General features: G+C 46.2%; 1 protein-coding gene across 1 annotated transcript in view; it reads right to left on the bottom strand.

The window, feature by feature from the left end:
- Positions 1-406: 406 nt before the first annotated feature.
- DCAKD (dephospho-CoA kinase domain containing) overlaps positions 407-15,132 on the bottom strand; it is a 299,574-nt gene continuing 284,848 nt past the window's right edge. The window contains exons 4-5 of the mRNA XM_078645136.1: positions 9,481-9,568; positions 407-2,231 (exon numbers count right to left, since the gene is read on the bottom strand). Coding sequence (XP_078501262.1) covers positions 1,946-2,231; positions 9,481-9,568 — 374 coding nt within the window. The 3' untranslated portion in view covers positions 407-1,945. The remainder of the gene's footprint in view (positions 2,232-9,480; positions 9,569-15,132) is intronic.

The following is a 15,132-nucleotide window of genomic DNA, read 5'->3' as shown; positions in this document are numbered from 1 at the left end:
CAGTGATTGGACATTATTACTTGTTCTGATTGGTTGAAAACATGTTTTTTTTCGACTACCCTTTCCCTTTGGATCATGGAAAATGTAGTCTTGCGTTGTTTCTTCTTGCTGCTATGTGCCAATAAAGTGAAGAAAGAAGGCATAATCCTCACCTCCGAGTCCTTAATAGAATTGAAACTTTCCGTTACGTTAGCTAGGACATTTTTCATTATTCCCTGAGCAGAACAGTATTTCCACTGTTAGTAATCTCTGACATCTTTACATTTTACTGACAAATATAGTTGTGAGTAATATAGGGATTATGCTCAATATTTAGTACAGGTAGTTTTCTAATATACAACATGATCAGTCACATGTACATTGTTTTAGGTATGAAATAAACACAATGCTTTAAACCCAAATCATATGGCTTAGTGTTTTTATAACTGATTTGCGCTGTGTAAAATGTAGTTTATGTAGTAATCTCTTTGCATAGGACAGGCACAAGAATGTAGTGGGCAGAATATTGTCCGACATACATATTGTAACCAAAATATGTCCACAACAATGTAACTCTACTCAAGTTAATACTAAAAAATGTACATCCAACAAGATGATATTTTAGTAAATATCTAGGACAAACATTTGTGTCAAATGAGGTTTCTCTCCAATACTCTAACAGTCCTCGGTATATTCCCTGCTTTAAAAGTCTACCATGCATCAATTATTTTCTTGATATACATTTCCACTGTAACATGTCCCATGGTTATTCAAAAAGGCTCAGATCGACTTATGCCCAGGAAACAGAAACACTGACACCACGTCTCCTGGTGCACTCTAATAGCAGCATATGAAGGGTAAAGGGGAAGCTCTTCTATTGTCTCTATTTAATGGGTGCTATATAGTACTTAGAGCACATCTACGGAAGTAAGGCAACTGATTTTGTTTTGGGTCATCATTTTGTGTCATTCAAATCGCTGTCAAAACATAGATGCAGCATGTCGTTTTTATTCAGGCAATGTATGATTACTTTTAAGAAACCATTTTTTCCTAGCTCTTGACGAAGATGGTCCGTTGTGGGCCTATTAGTGTTCACAAATAGCGATGAACATCCCTCGATGTAGAATTAAAAGAGTTGCTTGGGGATAAAACAGCCTGTGATGTTGCACGGCCAACTGGCAGTAAAAACCTTAAGAAGCAGACAAAATATATGCCGGTCTGTTTTCTATTTGGAAAATACAAATGAAAAAAGACTGTTCAAATTAAAAGAGTTTCCAATATTTGATGTTCAGCAAAGTATCTGTGAAAGCTCTCCGTAAAAAACAAAATCAAAATAGTTTTAGTCAAATTGCTTTTGATGGCCCAATTCGGTGAATTCATTAGCAGAGAGAGGATGGGGAAACTGTGATTAGGAGTTCGTAAACAAAGTTGTCTGCAATTTCCCTGCATCGTTGAAATGTGCATTGGTTTACTATTTAAAGATAGAGTTTCCGACTCAATCAGAAGAGAGGAGGATGAGTCGATGAGTCGGTGAGTAACCTATGGAAGTCTTCACAGAACAGAAAAGATGTTGTGGACAAGATAATCTGTTAAGTCCATTATTTTGTTTAAAAGATTGCACAAACCGTTTCGATTTTAATTACAACACAATCTACTAGGAACTGAAAAGGAATGAGGCAAAAGCTTATTAAAATAGCCTTAAAGATGCATTCATATTGTTCGTCACATAGTGGCAATTTCACCTGTACTACATGCCAAAGGTTTTCCCAGGTCTTTACTTACCAAACTGTTAAAATGTCTCTTTCGTTAAAAGTCTTCAAAATCATCAGAATGTTACTTACAGCAAGTATCTGGAACAGATGCCTGTGCAAAGCACTTTCGCATCCAGGAATACAACAAGACATTTTAACTTATGTATTTGGCATCCTACATTAAAATACTTCTCTAAAATGATTAAGGTGATATATTAAAATATAAAATGTCTCAGTAAAAAGCAGACCAATGAACAAATTCCAGTTGCTGTGGCAATAGCAGTCAAACGGATGGGGATGTAATCCAGTGAGCTGTCAAGCCTAGCATGAAGTTCCAAGACCTGTCGGCGAGTGCTTTCCCTATCTCCAGAGTTGTCAATCACATGATCAGCAAGCCTGCGCTTCTCATCCAGGGGTAGCTGCGATAAGATGCGTGCCTCTGCATCGGGCTGTGATAGGTTGTTTCGCTTCATCAGGCGGGACAACTGACTCTGAGGATCACTGGGAGAGAATGAGAGAACAAGCAAAAGACAAGTAGACATAAGCATTGTTGAAGTTGACACATAGACCTAACCATGGAACACACCCATGCATGCTCCTGACAGCACATCCTCACAAGCCAAATAAGATTCTGGTCTCTGATGGACACCTCAGAATTATTTGGAATGTCACCTCTGAACTACTAAAAGCATTGCAATGCCACACCAATGTCACTCTGTGTGCTATACAGATACGAACAATATAACATATTTTATACCAATGGTACAACTGTCAGCTCAACCTCTAGACAATGCCAGTAGAATGTCTTATCGTGGGCATTTCTTCATGTACTCACGTCAAAAGGAAGTCGAATCTGTGGTCAATTGTATTGTAATGTCAAATCTAGTTCTAGCAAGTAAGACATTTAAGTTCTCCATTTCATCGAAGAGCCAGCATAGGTTTAACACTACAAGCTTCCATCACTTACTGTTCTGACAACTTGCCCCAAAGCTGGTCAGCATGAGTCTCCTCTACACATCACAAGAGGAATATTTGCTTTATATTCTCCTAATGATCACTGTGTACAATGTTATCACCAGCCCTGTACAAAATAAGAAGCTTAAATTCAAGGTCATTTTTCTCATTTGCACTGAAATTATGCATTTTACATCACAAACAGATCTCAGTCTCAAATTAATACTCAACTCGCAGCTTTCCAATGAAAATTATTAACAGAAGCTAGAATACTAAGTCAGAATGTCCATGCACTATCATGGTGTGGAGTTTGTTTATACGAAATACCTCACAGTGTCAACCGAGGCACGAGGAACAGTAAGATAAAAACGATTGGACTAGCCTCATGAAACGTCAGTCAAGTGGGCAAACTAGGGTTAGAATTCATGGTCCCCTCTTCCAAATTGTGTATTGTTATGTTATTTTAGTTTATAACATGCACAAATTTCCCTGGGAGGGGTATTTTGATGCAACCAAGAAAGAAAGGCAACAGCAACAGCTAAATCAGAACAAAGTTGTCTTAAGTACTTTCCTGAAGAGAAAGTGATCAAAACAAGTTTACATATGATGTGGTGATTTGTTCCTGTAATAAGGAGACAAGTAAGAAAAACACCTTCCACCTGAACTGGACTTTTTGAAGTGAAGAACAATTAACAGTACTTTATCACTAGCTCTAAAAAGTCTAAGAGGTCAATAGTGCCTATGGTTGAAGCCAGGTAACAAGGGCCTTTTCCAGTCAAGGCTCTACGTGTAAGGCAATGCAGCCCCTGATGGAAAACTGGAAATGAGGCGGGCACAGGTTAGTCAGTTTATTTATAGCATTATGTGCACCTCTTGGAAAATATCGCATATGGAAGATTTATTTCTAAGGATGCTAAATTTGGTACCAATTGATATGAGTAATAGTTTGGTAGTCCGAATGCCTTTGGTGGGCCCCGCGGGAAGCAGAGTCGCAGACTAGTCTTTCCCCGGGGTCTTTCGCGCAGGAGGCCCAGGCTGGGGTCAGGGAGTGAGGTTTTTGGGGTTGGGTATAATAATGCAGGGGAGGAAGGTGACTTCCTCTTCCTGCATTCTGGCACCATCGGGAGGGTCGAGATAGAAAAGGATCTTTGGGCGATGGTTGAGGCAGACACACTGGTCGGTGGTATTTTAGAGGCGGAGAGCGTGCGGCGGTCCGAGCGAGATGGCAGACATGTCTGCAGAGCAGGTGAGGGAGGCCCTGAGGGTAGTGGGCCGTGCCGGCTGGGAATATCTCCTCCAGCCCTGCGTTCTTGAGGAGGCATGGGTAGGGCTGTCCCGGACCCTGCGGGCGGTCTCCGCGGGTGTTGCGGCGGCGGCTTGCATGGAACAGCCAGCACCGCCCGGGATGAGTGTGCATGGGAGGGGGCGGGGTGTGGTAATGAAAGAAGCGGCACACGGAGGCCGGCGTAAGAGCCTGCTTCCACGTCTGGAGGTTGGCGAGGCGGAGGTGGGAGGGATTGCGAGGGTGGCGGCGGCACTGGGGGAACCGCTGGGGCCGCCTGGCAGGCCTGAGTATGCAGGAAAGGGATAGGGGGAGGGAGCTGGCCCCAGCCAGGCCTGGAGGCCTCGTTTAATGTAGGGAACCAGGCAGATGGAGAAAGGGAGGGGTGTAGCCGGGGGGCGATTTACTGGCACCTGCTAAAGGAATGGGCACCATTGAGATTGAGGATGAAGGGGGCAATGGGAGGACGCTCCCATTGACCTGTCAAGGAGGTCACGTGCAAGCACCCCTGCGCATGTGGGGGGCGCTGTGGAGGTCGCCAGGGTCGTGGATGAGGCTGGGGGTGGAGGCCCCCAGAAATTTCAGAGGGGTGGGGCCCTGGGTGCAGATGAAGGGTGTGTGGGCACGGAGGTATTTCCCACCCCTCCTTCCCCGGTAAGAGTCGATGCCTTTGGAGGACAAGATCAGGGAACAGCGCCTCCTTGTGCAGGAGACGGAGGCATGCTGGGTGGAGTTGAATGCTGCCAGGGGTGGGGCAGTTTGGGAGGAGGCGGCGGTGAGGGATGCTGTGGTGCAACCGTAGGGCGGATCCAGTGAGGGTGACAAACCGGAAGGAGCGGGTAAGGTGATGTCAACGGCTGGAGTTCAGACTGACAAGACTGAGGGGAAGGTGGACAAAGGGAGGACAAAGGGGAGAAGGGCGAAGACAAACACCATAAAAAATTGCCGTACATGGGGTTGGCTATGCCACTGGGGTCACATTTGTCAGAAAAGAATAGGAACAGAATTTGGAAACACGAGTATGTAGATGTGTTTAAATTGTTGCACAGGGAGGTCAAGCGAAGGAAGGCTCTAAGGAACAAGAATGGGAGCTAACGAGAAAACCCAGGGTTCCGGTGAACATGGAAAACGGGACCTCTGCGTTTCTCATTTATGCTAGTATTCATTGCGAGAAACACCTGGAAAGGGCCATAGCACTTTTGAGGTATATGGATATCATTAGGAAAGCCCAGATACATTTGGGGGTTTTGCCTGGCTAAGCTATGACGATTAGTTCCGGGCCAGGATTAGCGTGAATCCTGACAAGCCTCGAGGGGAGGTGGATCAGGAGTTATGGATTCAGTGGATGGCATCCATACACTTGTCGGCATCTACTCACACAGCCAGCGACCTGCCGGTCACTTACCGGTCCTTTCCGCCGCGTCCCGTCCATAGTGGGGCGGGAAGTACTACTGCCAATGCGGGCAACGCAGGTCCCCCGCTTAAGCAGGGCAACAGCACCACCGGTGCGTGTTGGAGTTACAACAGAGGCTACTGCTCTCAGTAGCCATGCAAGTTCAAGCATGAGTGCTCCAAATGTGTGGAGGACGGTATGCCCCTACCCAATGTTTTACCTTGGTCATGCCTTCAGAGCACTGGCGGGCCACAAAAGGAAGGGGGCAGACTGGGCAGAAGGGCGCCTACACCAGTTAACGTGGAGGCAGTGGCCTGTGGCTCTCGTGTTACCCGGACAGGAAGGCAGCTTTGAAGATTCAGTGGGGTTTCACAGAAGGCTTTCAGGTGGGCTATCGGAGACCTACGGTGAGGAGATGGGCGGACAATCTGAAATCAGCCAAGGAATTGCCAGGTGTGGTGGCAGTCAAACTGCAGAAAGAGGTGGACGAAGGCAGGATAGCTGGCCCGTTTATCGACTTGATCATCTCCCCACTGGGAGTGGTGCCCAAGAAGGAACAGGGTAGGTTTCGTATGATACATCACCTCTCGTGGCCGGAAGGGCAGTCTGTGAATGATTTCATTGCTGAAGCAGACTTGAAGGAGCTCTATGCCTCAGTGGACGATGCGGTCCGACTAGTTAGGGTGTGTGGGCTGAGGGCAGAATTGGCGAAGTGTGATGTGAAATCTGCCTTCCGCCTGCTGCCTGTACACCCTGCGGATTTCTCTCTACTGGGTAGGCAATTCGCAGGGGCCATGTACGTGGACAAGGTGCTGCCCCTGGGGTGTGCGATTTCCTGCGCACTGTTCGAGATGTTCAGCTCATTCTTGCAGTGGGCCTTTACACAGATCAGCGGGCATCGGGAATTTTATCGCTACCAGGATGTCTTTCTCTTTTTGGGAAAGTCACATTCAGGAGATTGTGGCAGTGCCCTGTCACAATTTCAGGAGATGTCACAGCGGTTCGGAGTCCCTTTGGCGCCTGAGAAAATGGCTGGGCCCAGCTGTAGAATGACTTTCCTGGAAATTGTGCTGGACTCCATTCAATGGACAGCTCGACTCCCTGACGCGAAGTTGACAAATACAGGCGTGCCTTTTGTGGGCGATTGTGGAGAAGAGGATCACACTGAGGGCTGTGCAACAACTGTTGAGTTTCCTGAACTTCGCATGCAGGGTGGTGAGGGCTGGATGGACTTTCCTCAGACGGCTCGGCATGGTCATGTCGGGTGCAGTCTTACCACACCACAGGGTCCGGATATCCATGGGGGTCTGGGCAGATTTGAGGACATGGCTGACGTTCTTGACTGATTTCAATGGGATATCACTGGATTTTGAGGACGAAAGGATGGCTTGGCAAGTGAGAATTTACTCAGATGCGGCCGGGGCAGCAGGCTTTGGGGTTTTCTGGGATGGCAGGTGGTGCGCAGAGGACAGGCAGGCACATTGGGTGAAGCGGGGGAGGAGCACTGCATTTCTTGAATGTTTTCCATTGTTGGTGGCGCTGGAGGTGTCAGGGTCTGAGTTTCAGCATAGGTCATTACTGTTTCATGTGTATAACATGACTGTGGTCGAGTTGGTCAACCGACAGAGGGCAAGGGATTTGAGAGTACTGCGTTTGCTGCAACGCTTCATGCTGCAATGCCTGAGATTGAATGTGGTGTTTCGAGCCAAGCATGTCCTTGGGGCGAATAATGACATTGCGGATGCTTTGTCTCATTCACAGTGGCAACGGTTCCGGCGATTGGCACCAGGAGCAGATCAGTTCAAGATCAAGCTGCCAGACGGCATCTGGGCCTGGGGGGAGTGAGGGTGTTGAGCCTGGGGGGAGTGAGGGTGTTAGGCCTGGGGAGAAATCCATAGCTGATACCAGGCGACGGGCCTACAGCCTGGCATTAACGGAGATTGGATCCTTTATGGGATGGTGTGGGGAGTCGTCGTTTGGAGACTGCTCAACTGTGGAAGAGGGAGTGTTTCAGTTTGTATTACATTGCATTGACAAAGGGCTGTCTTCACACGACGATTGCGGGGAAATTGGCTGGAGTGTCTTTCTATTGTTGTTTGTTTTTTGGATTTGATCCTACAAAGGATGTTCTCATTGGAAGGGTACTCAAAGGTTGGGGCTGGTGGGGGGGGGGAAGAGGGCGTTAAGGGAAGCGATTACGTTTGACCTACTGGTCAGACTGGTTGAGGTCTTGCATCAGTGTTATTTTGACAGTTTTGAGGTGGTTTTTCGTTGCTGCATGGTATGGATGTTTTTTGGGGCCTTTAGGGTATCAGAGCTGTTGGGGACGAGACAGGTGAGCGGCAAAAGATAGGAGGAGATCAGGTTGGATGCAGGTCGCCTGGGTATTTGGTTGGGGCAGTCCAAGATGGATCAGTTGGGGAGAGGGAAATGGGTTTGGTTGTGTGAGAGTGGTTGCGGGGGTGTGTGTCCGGTGGCTGAATGGCAAAATTTTCTACTGGCAACTAGGGCCACGAGTGGGGAAATTTTTAGTCATGCATCTGGGGCGAAGGTGACAGCGGCACAGTTATTGGTGGTTTTGCACATGGCTTTGAGACGGGTGGGTTTGAACCAGGCGGGTTTTGGGACGCATTCTTTCCATATTGGGGCGGCGACGACGGCAGCTCGCCTGGGATGGTCTTGGGATAGGATTCGGCAGATTGGGAGGTGGAAATCTAGGTGCTACGAGTGCTATGTGCGTAAATTGGGGCACTTCTTGCTTGGGGAGGGTGTTGGGGGTTTCTGGACGTGTTACTAATGCCTTTTTCTTACCGTAGGTTGCGTGGGTGGCCCGGGGGCCAAGACAGTCACATGGATCATGGTGTTTGGCCGTAACCTGGGACTCAAAGGACGACAACATGAGGTGCATTGGTGGGGAAAAGGGGGGATGCTATGGGGGGCACTATTGCCCTGGCTCGCGAAGATGGTCCCCCAGAAAAGATGCCCTGATTTGTTAATACTGCATTTGGGTGAGAACAATCTAATTCGGCTGTCAGGTTTGGCGCTCTTACAGCTGATGCAAAGAGACTTGGAGATATTGAAACAAAGACTGGCAGGGACATGCATTGCATGGACAGAATGTGTTCCTCGGAGAGTCTGGAGGGAGGCAATTAAACTCTGGGCTTTTGAGAAAGCACGGAGAAAGCTAAACAGAGCGAGAAGGGTTTTTTGTGGGGAGAAAGACATTAAAGTGATTGCTCATACTGGACTGCGACTGGAGTAACTGCTACTCTTCAGGTAACCGCCCTAAAAGGGGTTCCCTGGTTGGCGGTACTTGGGAGGGGTGGGGGAGTCACTGACTGGCACACCCACCATCGGGGGGAGAGTGAATGATGGGGGGCTGGAGGCATGAGTGTAATTCCAAGTGATACCGGAGTGGATGCTAGAAGAGAAGTGAAGAAATGGATGAAGAATGGAACGGGTCATGGAGAGGAATGAGAGGTGAGTTTGGAGTGGGTGAAGGGAGTGAATGGATGAAGAGTTGATGTTGGGGTTTGTTATTGGTTATTTGTTGTTATTTGGTTATTATGTTGTGCAGCCTGGTCCTAATAAATGGCCTTTTACGCTTAAAACATCAGCGTGGACTGTTATTGCGCGATAAGCCCCACACTAGCACGTTGTAAGGATCCTCAACTATGTGTCCACAAGATGAACAATGCTTTTTATCATTACTGACTAGGGCTATACAAAACCTACACACCAGCGCACAATCTACTGAACCACCAAGGCATCCGACTCTTTTGCTGATGTCAAATGCTTTCATGAGCAATAATAAAACAAAACGAGTCACATTCCGTCTAATAATGTTTTACATATCCTTCCCTTGCCTAGGCACTGGGATGGAAAGGAGAATCATCGAGTGGGTGAGATGCTCCATTTAAAGAGCTTACTGCCATATCAGAATCCTAAACTGGTTTACAAAAGCTTCACCACACACTTATGTTCCTTTGTGAAGGTTAAGCAGATAGTGCAGAGTTTTCAATTTGCACAGAACATTATGGCTCTGAGAGCCCTCAGTCAATGTACTTCCTGCCTCTCCCATCTAGCCTCTGCCCTGGAAGTCCTCGATTCTTTTAACATACCAGTAAACCAGGATGGTGTGTTTCATAAAGCGGGTCAGCCTGTTGCTCTCAAACAGCAGCGGGATGTCCAGAATGACAAACCGGTAGCCTGAAAAGTGAAGGGAAAAAACGCAAATTAAGAATGCTTTTGCGTACGTTCCAACAAAGAAAGAACAGCATCTAAATTGCTTGATGGAAAACATGCTAGATAAATGTCAGGCCCTCAGGGGAACTGGGTGAATCAGTGTGGTTAATTTCTCAGATTGCTGCCCACTTCAAGAAAACCATCCTTCACTCTGCATCAGGCTTAAAATATACTAATGGTACTCACTCTTAGATTGTTTATACTCCATTATAATATTTAACACCTACCTGCAAGGGCACAGACGTGACCATCACTTGTACTTGTGTAACTGTGAGATTAGCTCCAGTGAAAACACTGCTAGCTCTCTACAAGTTAATCCCAAATGTCGCTCTTAAAGAGACATGGTTCCACAATACAACTTTCTGTATCAGATAATGACTGGGGTGGCCAGCACTACCTGAGCTCTAATAAATATAAGTAACACTTCTGTACTGTGACCCTAGATTTGCTCTGCAAGCCTATATCTGCGGCTTGTTCAAATGGAATGTGAGCCTGCGGCTCGAAATATGTTTCATCACTCACAATGCTTGATGTATTATCAGTTATAAAATTATATAACAAAGGAATTAGGAGTTCAAGAGAGTAAATACACTTATCGGCCTCCATTAATTATCATTATCTAATTGTTCTAATTTTACCACCTTGTACTAATACATTGTTTTACAGGATACATACAAGAGGTATCTGTATCAAAATCATCGGGGCTTTCTAAGTATTTATTATAGATACACCTCTCATGCATGTCTTAGTAAGAGTGCAAGCACTTCGTATTTGGTCCTGAAGAAGGCCACGTTGATCTAGATGGGAAAAAAAGGTGGCTGAAAAATGTAGACCACACCAAGGATAAGTGGGACTAACTAACCATCCCACCCTTATCCACCACTTGTTTTTAATATTGACAGAGTATCCCAAGAATAAATCCACTACCAGAGAGAGGGATTTTCGAGCCAATTTTAACCATGTAAATGTAAATGTGTTTGTACTTATATAGCGCACTTCTACCCAGAGGTCTCGTAGCGCTGTATTCATACCGCTGTGGAACCCATCCTGGCTTTCCTGTGAAATGTCCACTCCTGGGCACCCCCTAGGTGAAGCCAGGCATCCAAGCGCTGCTGGGGCCGTTGTGGAGATTAAGCAAGCTATTGCCCAGAGTCACAGAGTGGGACCCATGATTAGACTAGGCACCGAGGCGAGAATTATCAGGTCCGGGGAAATTGAGTCCAAGAGCCGCCGAAGCGGGAATTGAACCCTGGTCCCGGGCCAGACCTCTACATCAGGGTCTGCCGCTCTAACCATTGAGCCACGCTTCTCCACGAACCATCACTTCACATTGTCGCATACACAGTCACTGGATCGTCCCCCCCAAAAAAACATTGCTGTAATCAAGCATCGCAGCACACCCTGGGAAAACTCGGCAACCAGAGTGAGAACCCAATGGGTTTCAAGCCTCTGGCAATGAAAAGAGATTGAAGAAGTAGTTCTTTAGAACACAGACAGAAATAGGCAGGAGACTCCGTCCAATTTTTGTTTATAGTAGTATTTGGCTGGAAAGGTGAACAGGTTAATACTTCTCCGTCTCTCCTTGTTTATACCCTATTTTGTTTTTCACAGCCATTCCTGGCAACACACATCAGGTGGCTCTGTGTGCGAGGCTTCAAAGGAAGAGACAAAGTGGGTCCAACATAAGGTGCCAAATGCAGTGGTGATCTCAGTTTTGTCAAATTTGTCTTTGTCCCACAAAGGCTAGTGACAAAACATGGTAGAACCAAGAAAGAAGTATAAAATGTATTAGAACATTGGAATGTTGGGAGTTCCATTGAAGACAATGGAGTGCTCTGGGATTCTAATGGCCAGTTGAAGTCCGGGCTCCAACATTCCAGCTTGCCGTTCACAGCTGTTGCTGTGAACAAAGGCCTCAGGGAGCCCGAGGGGATTTCAATCCTCTTGGGAACAGTACAGCCTTTCTTTTATTTGTTAGAACATTTTTCCCTCTACTGGGAGAATTTCCCACTAGCCTAATAGCCCTCCGTAGTTGGGCTATACCGGCATTAAAGTCCCACTTCCTTGTTAAAAACCCTAGCCTTCAGCTCAGGCCTTTAACGCTGGAGCGGGTCTTTAATGGCCGGGTTAGCCTGCTACGGTGGGTTATAAGGCTATGTTAGAATATTGGAATGTTGAGCGCTCCTTTGAAAACAATGGCGCAGCGGCGGCCTATATAAACGGGTAATGGCACACTGCTCTCAACATTTAAATGTACCTAATAAACAGCCTCTGCATTTCTCTTTCCCCTGCCTTTCCAAAATACATGTAGTGGGCAAAGGAAAGTGAAAGGCAGAAGCTGTGCATTAGGGCACACCAGAGCCTTTCCTATCCCTTCTCCCTAGCTCAGAGTCACTGGAGCCTTGGAGATAGGGAGAGAGGAGTAATGCTGCTCAGCTATTGTGTCTCACAGGGCTCAGCTGAACTAAAAAAAAAAGTAGTTTAGCCAAACGGAGGGGAACCAGGGGCTGACTTCAGCCCACTTTCACAGCATGGCCGTTGCTGTTGAACAATGACAGCAACAGCTTAGAATCAAAGGTGTTGGAGCTTTGGGATTTCAGCTCCCTCGACCTCCAATATCTTTGTTTTTATAATTAGGACAATTTTCCTCTCTGGGGGTGGAATGTTCTAATAGCCTTGTAGTGTAACATAGCTTAGCTATACTGGACATTAAAGGGCTGTTCCCTTGTTAAAGGCCACTGGAGTGGGCTTTAAATGGCCGGTATAGCTCGCCATATAGTAAATAAAAAAACAATTCACACCCTCGGAGTGTGGCGCTGGGAGGAATATGGTAGAATCTAAATACCCATCATGAAGAACATTACCAAAGGTAAGTAACTTTGTCTGCTATTGGTTACCAGTCTGTGAAAGCGGGAGGGCTCAGGTAAATCTATGATTAGTATATAAGAACCTTTGTAATACAGCTCCAACAAATCCCCATTCTCCTCCACATCAGCATTTAAAAATAACAGTGCTTCGAGAAGGAATGCATGGAGACTCAAGTAGCCAGCACGCTGGCAAATCAACGTAATTGCAAATGCTCTGAAGTTTTGGCACTATTCCAATGGGCTTTAAGCCTTCAAGCCCATCCTTTCTCACCTGCTTATAAACATCTGTCCCCCAATAGGTAGAATTACTTGGAAAATGTATATTTCTTACCTATTTTTGGTGTTTCCGACCTGATAAGCTGGTTGTCATCTATTCTCAAATACTTTTTATGTTGGTTGTATAATGACTGAAGGCCCTTCCACGGTGTAATGTGTGCAACCTCGAAAAACCTTGGAAGAAGTTTGAGTAGAAAAACACTATCACTCGAGACAAAGGATGAGTTGTCAACCCCGTATGCCAGGGGGGCCACCTTGAAGATGACTGATGTGCCGATTCGGCTGTAGCCCATGTGCAGAGTGAAGTCAGCGATCCTGTACGTCAAGGTGGCTGACGTGACGATTACTGCCATGCCAATTGGGCCGCAATCTATGTTGGGAATATACTTGATGACCCTGTACTAAATGTGGGGCTACCAGAAAGGACAAGGAGTGTTGCTGAGTACAAGTCGCCATTGTGGAGAGATGGTCATTGTGATGACCCAAGTGGGTCCAGGCCCTGACTGATGATCCAAGCCGGAGCAACCTGCCCCCCACTTGTGGGAAGAATCAGAGGACCTTACCGTCTCTCCAGAGCAAGCATCTTGGATGCCCAGCCCATGCCCATGCCCATGACGAGCCAATAATTTTACTCACCAACAGCAGTAGTTGCTGCTCCCCACAGAGACTCCAGTCACACCATCCTCGCAGCAGCGTGTAAGACTGATCACTGGGCCCGGAAAGCCCTGGGGGATCTTCTGCTGTGTGGTGCTTTGTGCTCTGTAACACTTTTGACTATTATCAGAGTCAGAGGGGGCTCCTGAGACTCGGACTACTAGAGGGGCCTAACCAGAATGACACCTATGATGAATGGGAATAACCATTACCGCTAGTGAGAGGGAAGTCGGAGTCAGCTGTCTGCCTATTGAACACTAGATCCCTGAGGGCTGTGTGTATTGTTTGTGCATGCAATTTTTCAATTTGTGTTTGTACAACAATAATACATGTCTCATAAAAGTAAGTATTTTACTTGACAATCGTTTATTGCTGCTATTGACTGTACTTTAAGTTGTGAGCCTGGGTTTACCCCCTCTGTAAGTAACCTCCCCTCCTCCCAGAGAAGCCATGGACTGTTCGACCTGCTCTACTACTGAGAGTCAAGGGCTGAAGGGGTGCTGGACCCTGTTGCTCAGGACCCATAGTAGGTCAGGAATAAAAAGCATCATCCCCACAGTTGTTCCCAGTAATTCCTGCTTGCCCGTGGCCCTCTGAACGGGGTTCTGACAATCACTTGTCTAACTAAAAGCACAAGAAGTAGAGCCATTAGGGTGGAATGCTGTTTGGTCTATGTTGAGTCAGCTATACACAGGCCTGACAACTGGCACTTTCACATAGATGGCTCTGTATGTGATGACTATGGATTAAAAAACACCTTATGGCATACCAAAAGCCACAGTATGGCATGCAGAATGAGGGAAATGTGATCATGTTAGGACAAACCTGAAAGAGTGCTAGCTGCCACAGAGCTGGATCCTATAAAGCCATTTTGGTGCATCCTTTCTTTATCTTACTGCTGTGTTTCTTATGGCATGCGCTTAGAATTCCTCTTAGTGCATTTTGTGCCTGATGTTCTGTGTTCTGGAACCACAGTACAGCAGTGGTTGCACTGGGTCTCCCAGCCGGTTGTACTGTGTCGCTTTACAATACATATTGAACGTTCACTTACTTTCTGGCTACAACTCGTCCTTACAAGTGGCGACGACTGGAAAAGACATTTCCTGCAACATTGCATTCTGTCATATGTTCAGAAAGGGTCAAGGTAGTCCCTATAACATTATATTAGCATCAGCTGCTCACCACAAAACAGTTCAGAGTGAGTTCATCAAAAATACAGATTTATTTTGTAAGTCAAAGCATTTATGTTAATCCATGTAACTACTTTTGGTCACAAATTAATTTTCAAATTTTCAAATATAACATTCATTAAATGCTCTTGTTAATCAAAGCATTAATGTTGATCCACGAAACTACTTGGGATATATTTCAATTGCATATAATATTTACAGTGCTCTCAGTGAAAATAGAGAAAAGGAGGTTTTGAGGGAAATGAAGGTGATTAGGTAGGTGAGGGACTGGGTAAAGGTGGTGTGACATAGGCAAAATTGTATTAATGTACAATGGAACCTTTACAGCCTAGTTTTGGTCCATAGTTCCCTATAATCAAAACACATAGGTCAACACAAATCCATTTCTTCTCTTCCTATGGTTTGAGGATGTGAGGTAGTATACGTTTCGACCCCGGATAGTGAAGGGTTGTTAATTCCTCATTGTGGGGTCTTCTTCAGGACAAAATGGTGTATAGAGCACCTGAAATAATAAATTGGATTCAGTGCGTGTAGTACATTG

This window comes from Lissotriton helveticus, chromosome 5_1 (genome assembly GCF_964261635.1).
Source record: "Lissotriton helveticus chromosome 5_1, aLisHel1.1, whole genome shotgun sequence".
Taxonomy (NCBI): Eukaryota; Metazoa; Chordata; class Amphibia; order Caudata; family Salamandridae; genus Lissotriton; species Lissotriton helveticus.
The sequence above is the reverse complement of the archived record's forward strand: the minus strand, read 5'-3'. Positions and strand labels throughout refer to the sequence as shown.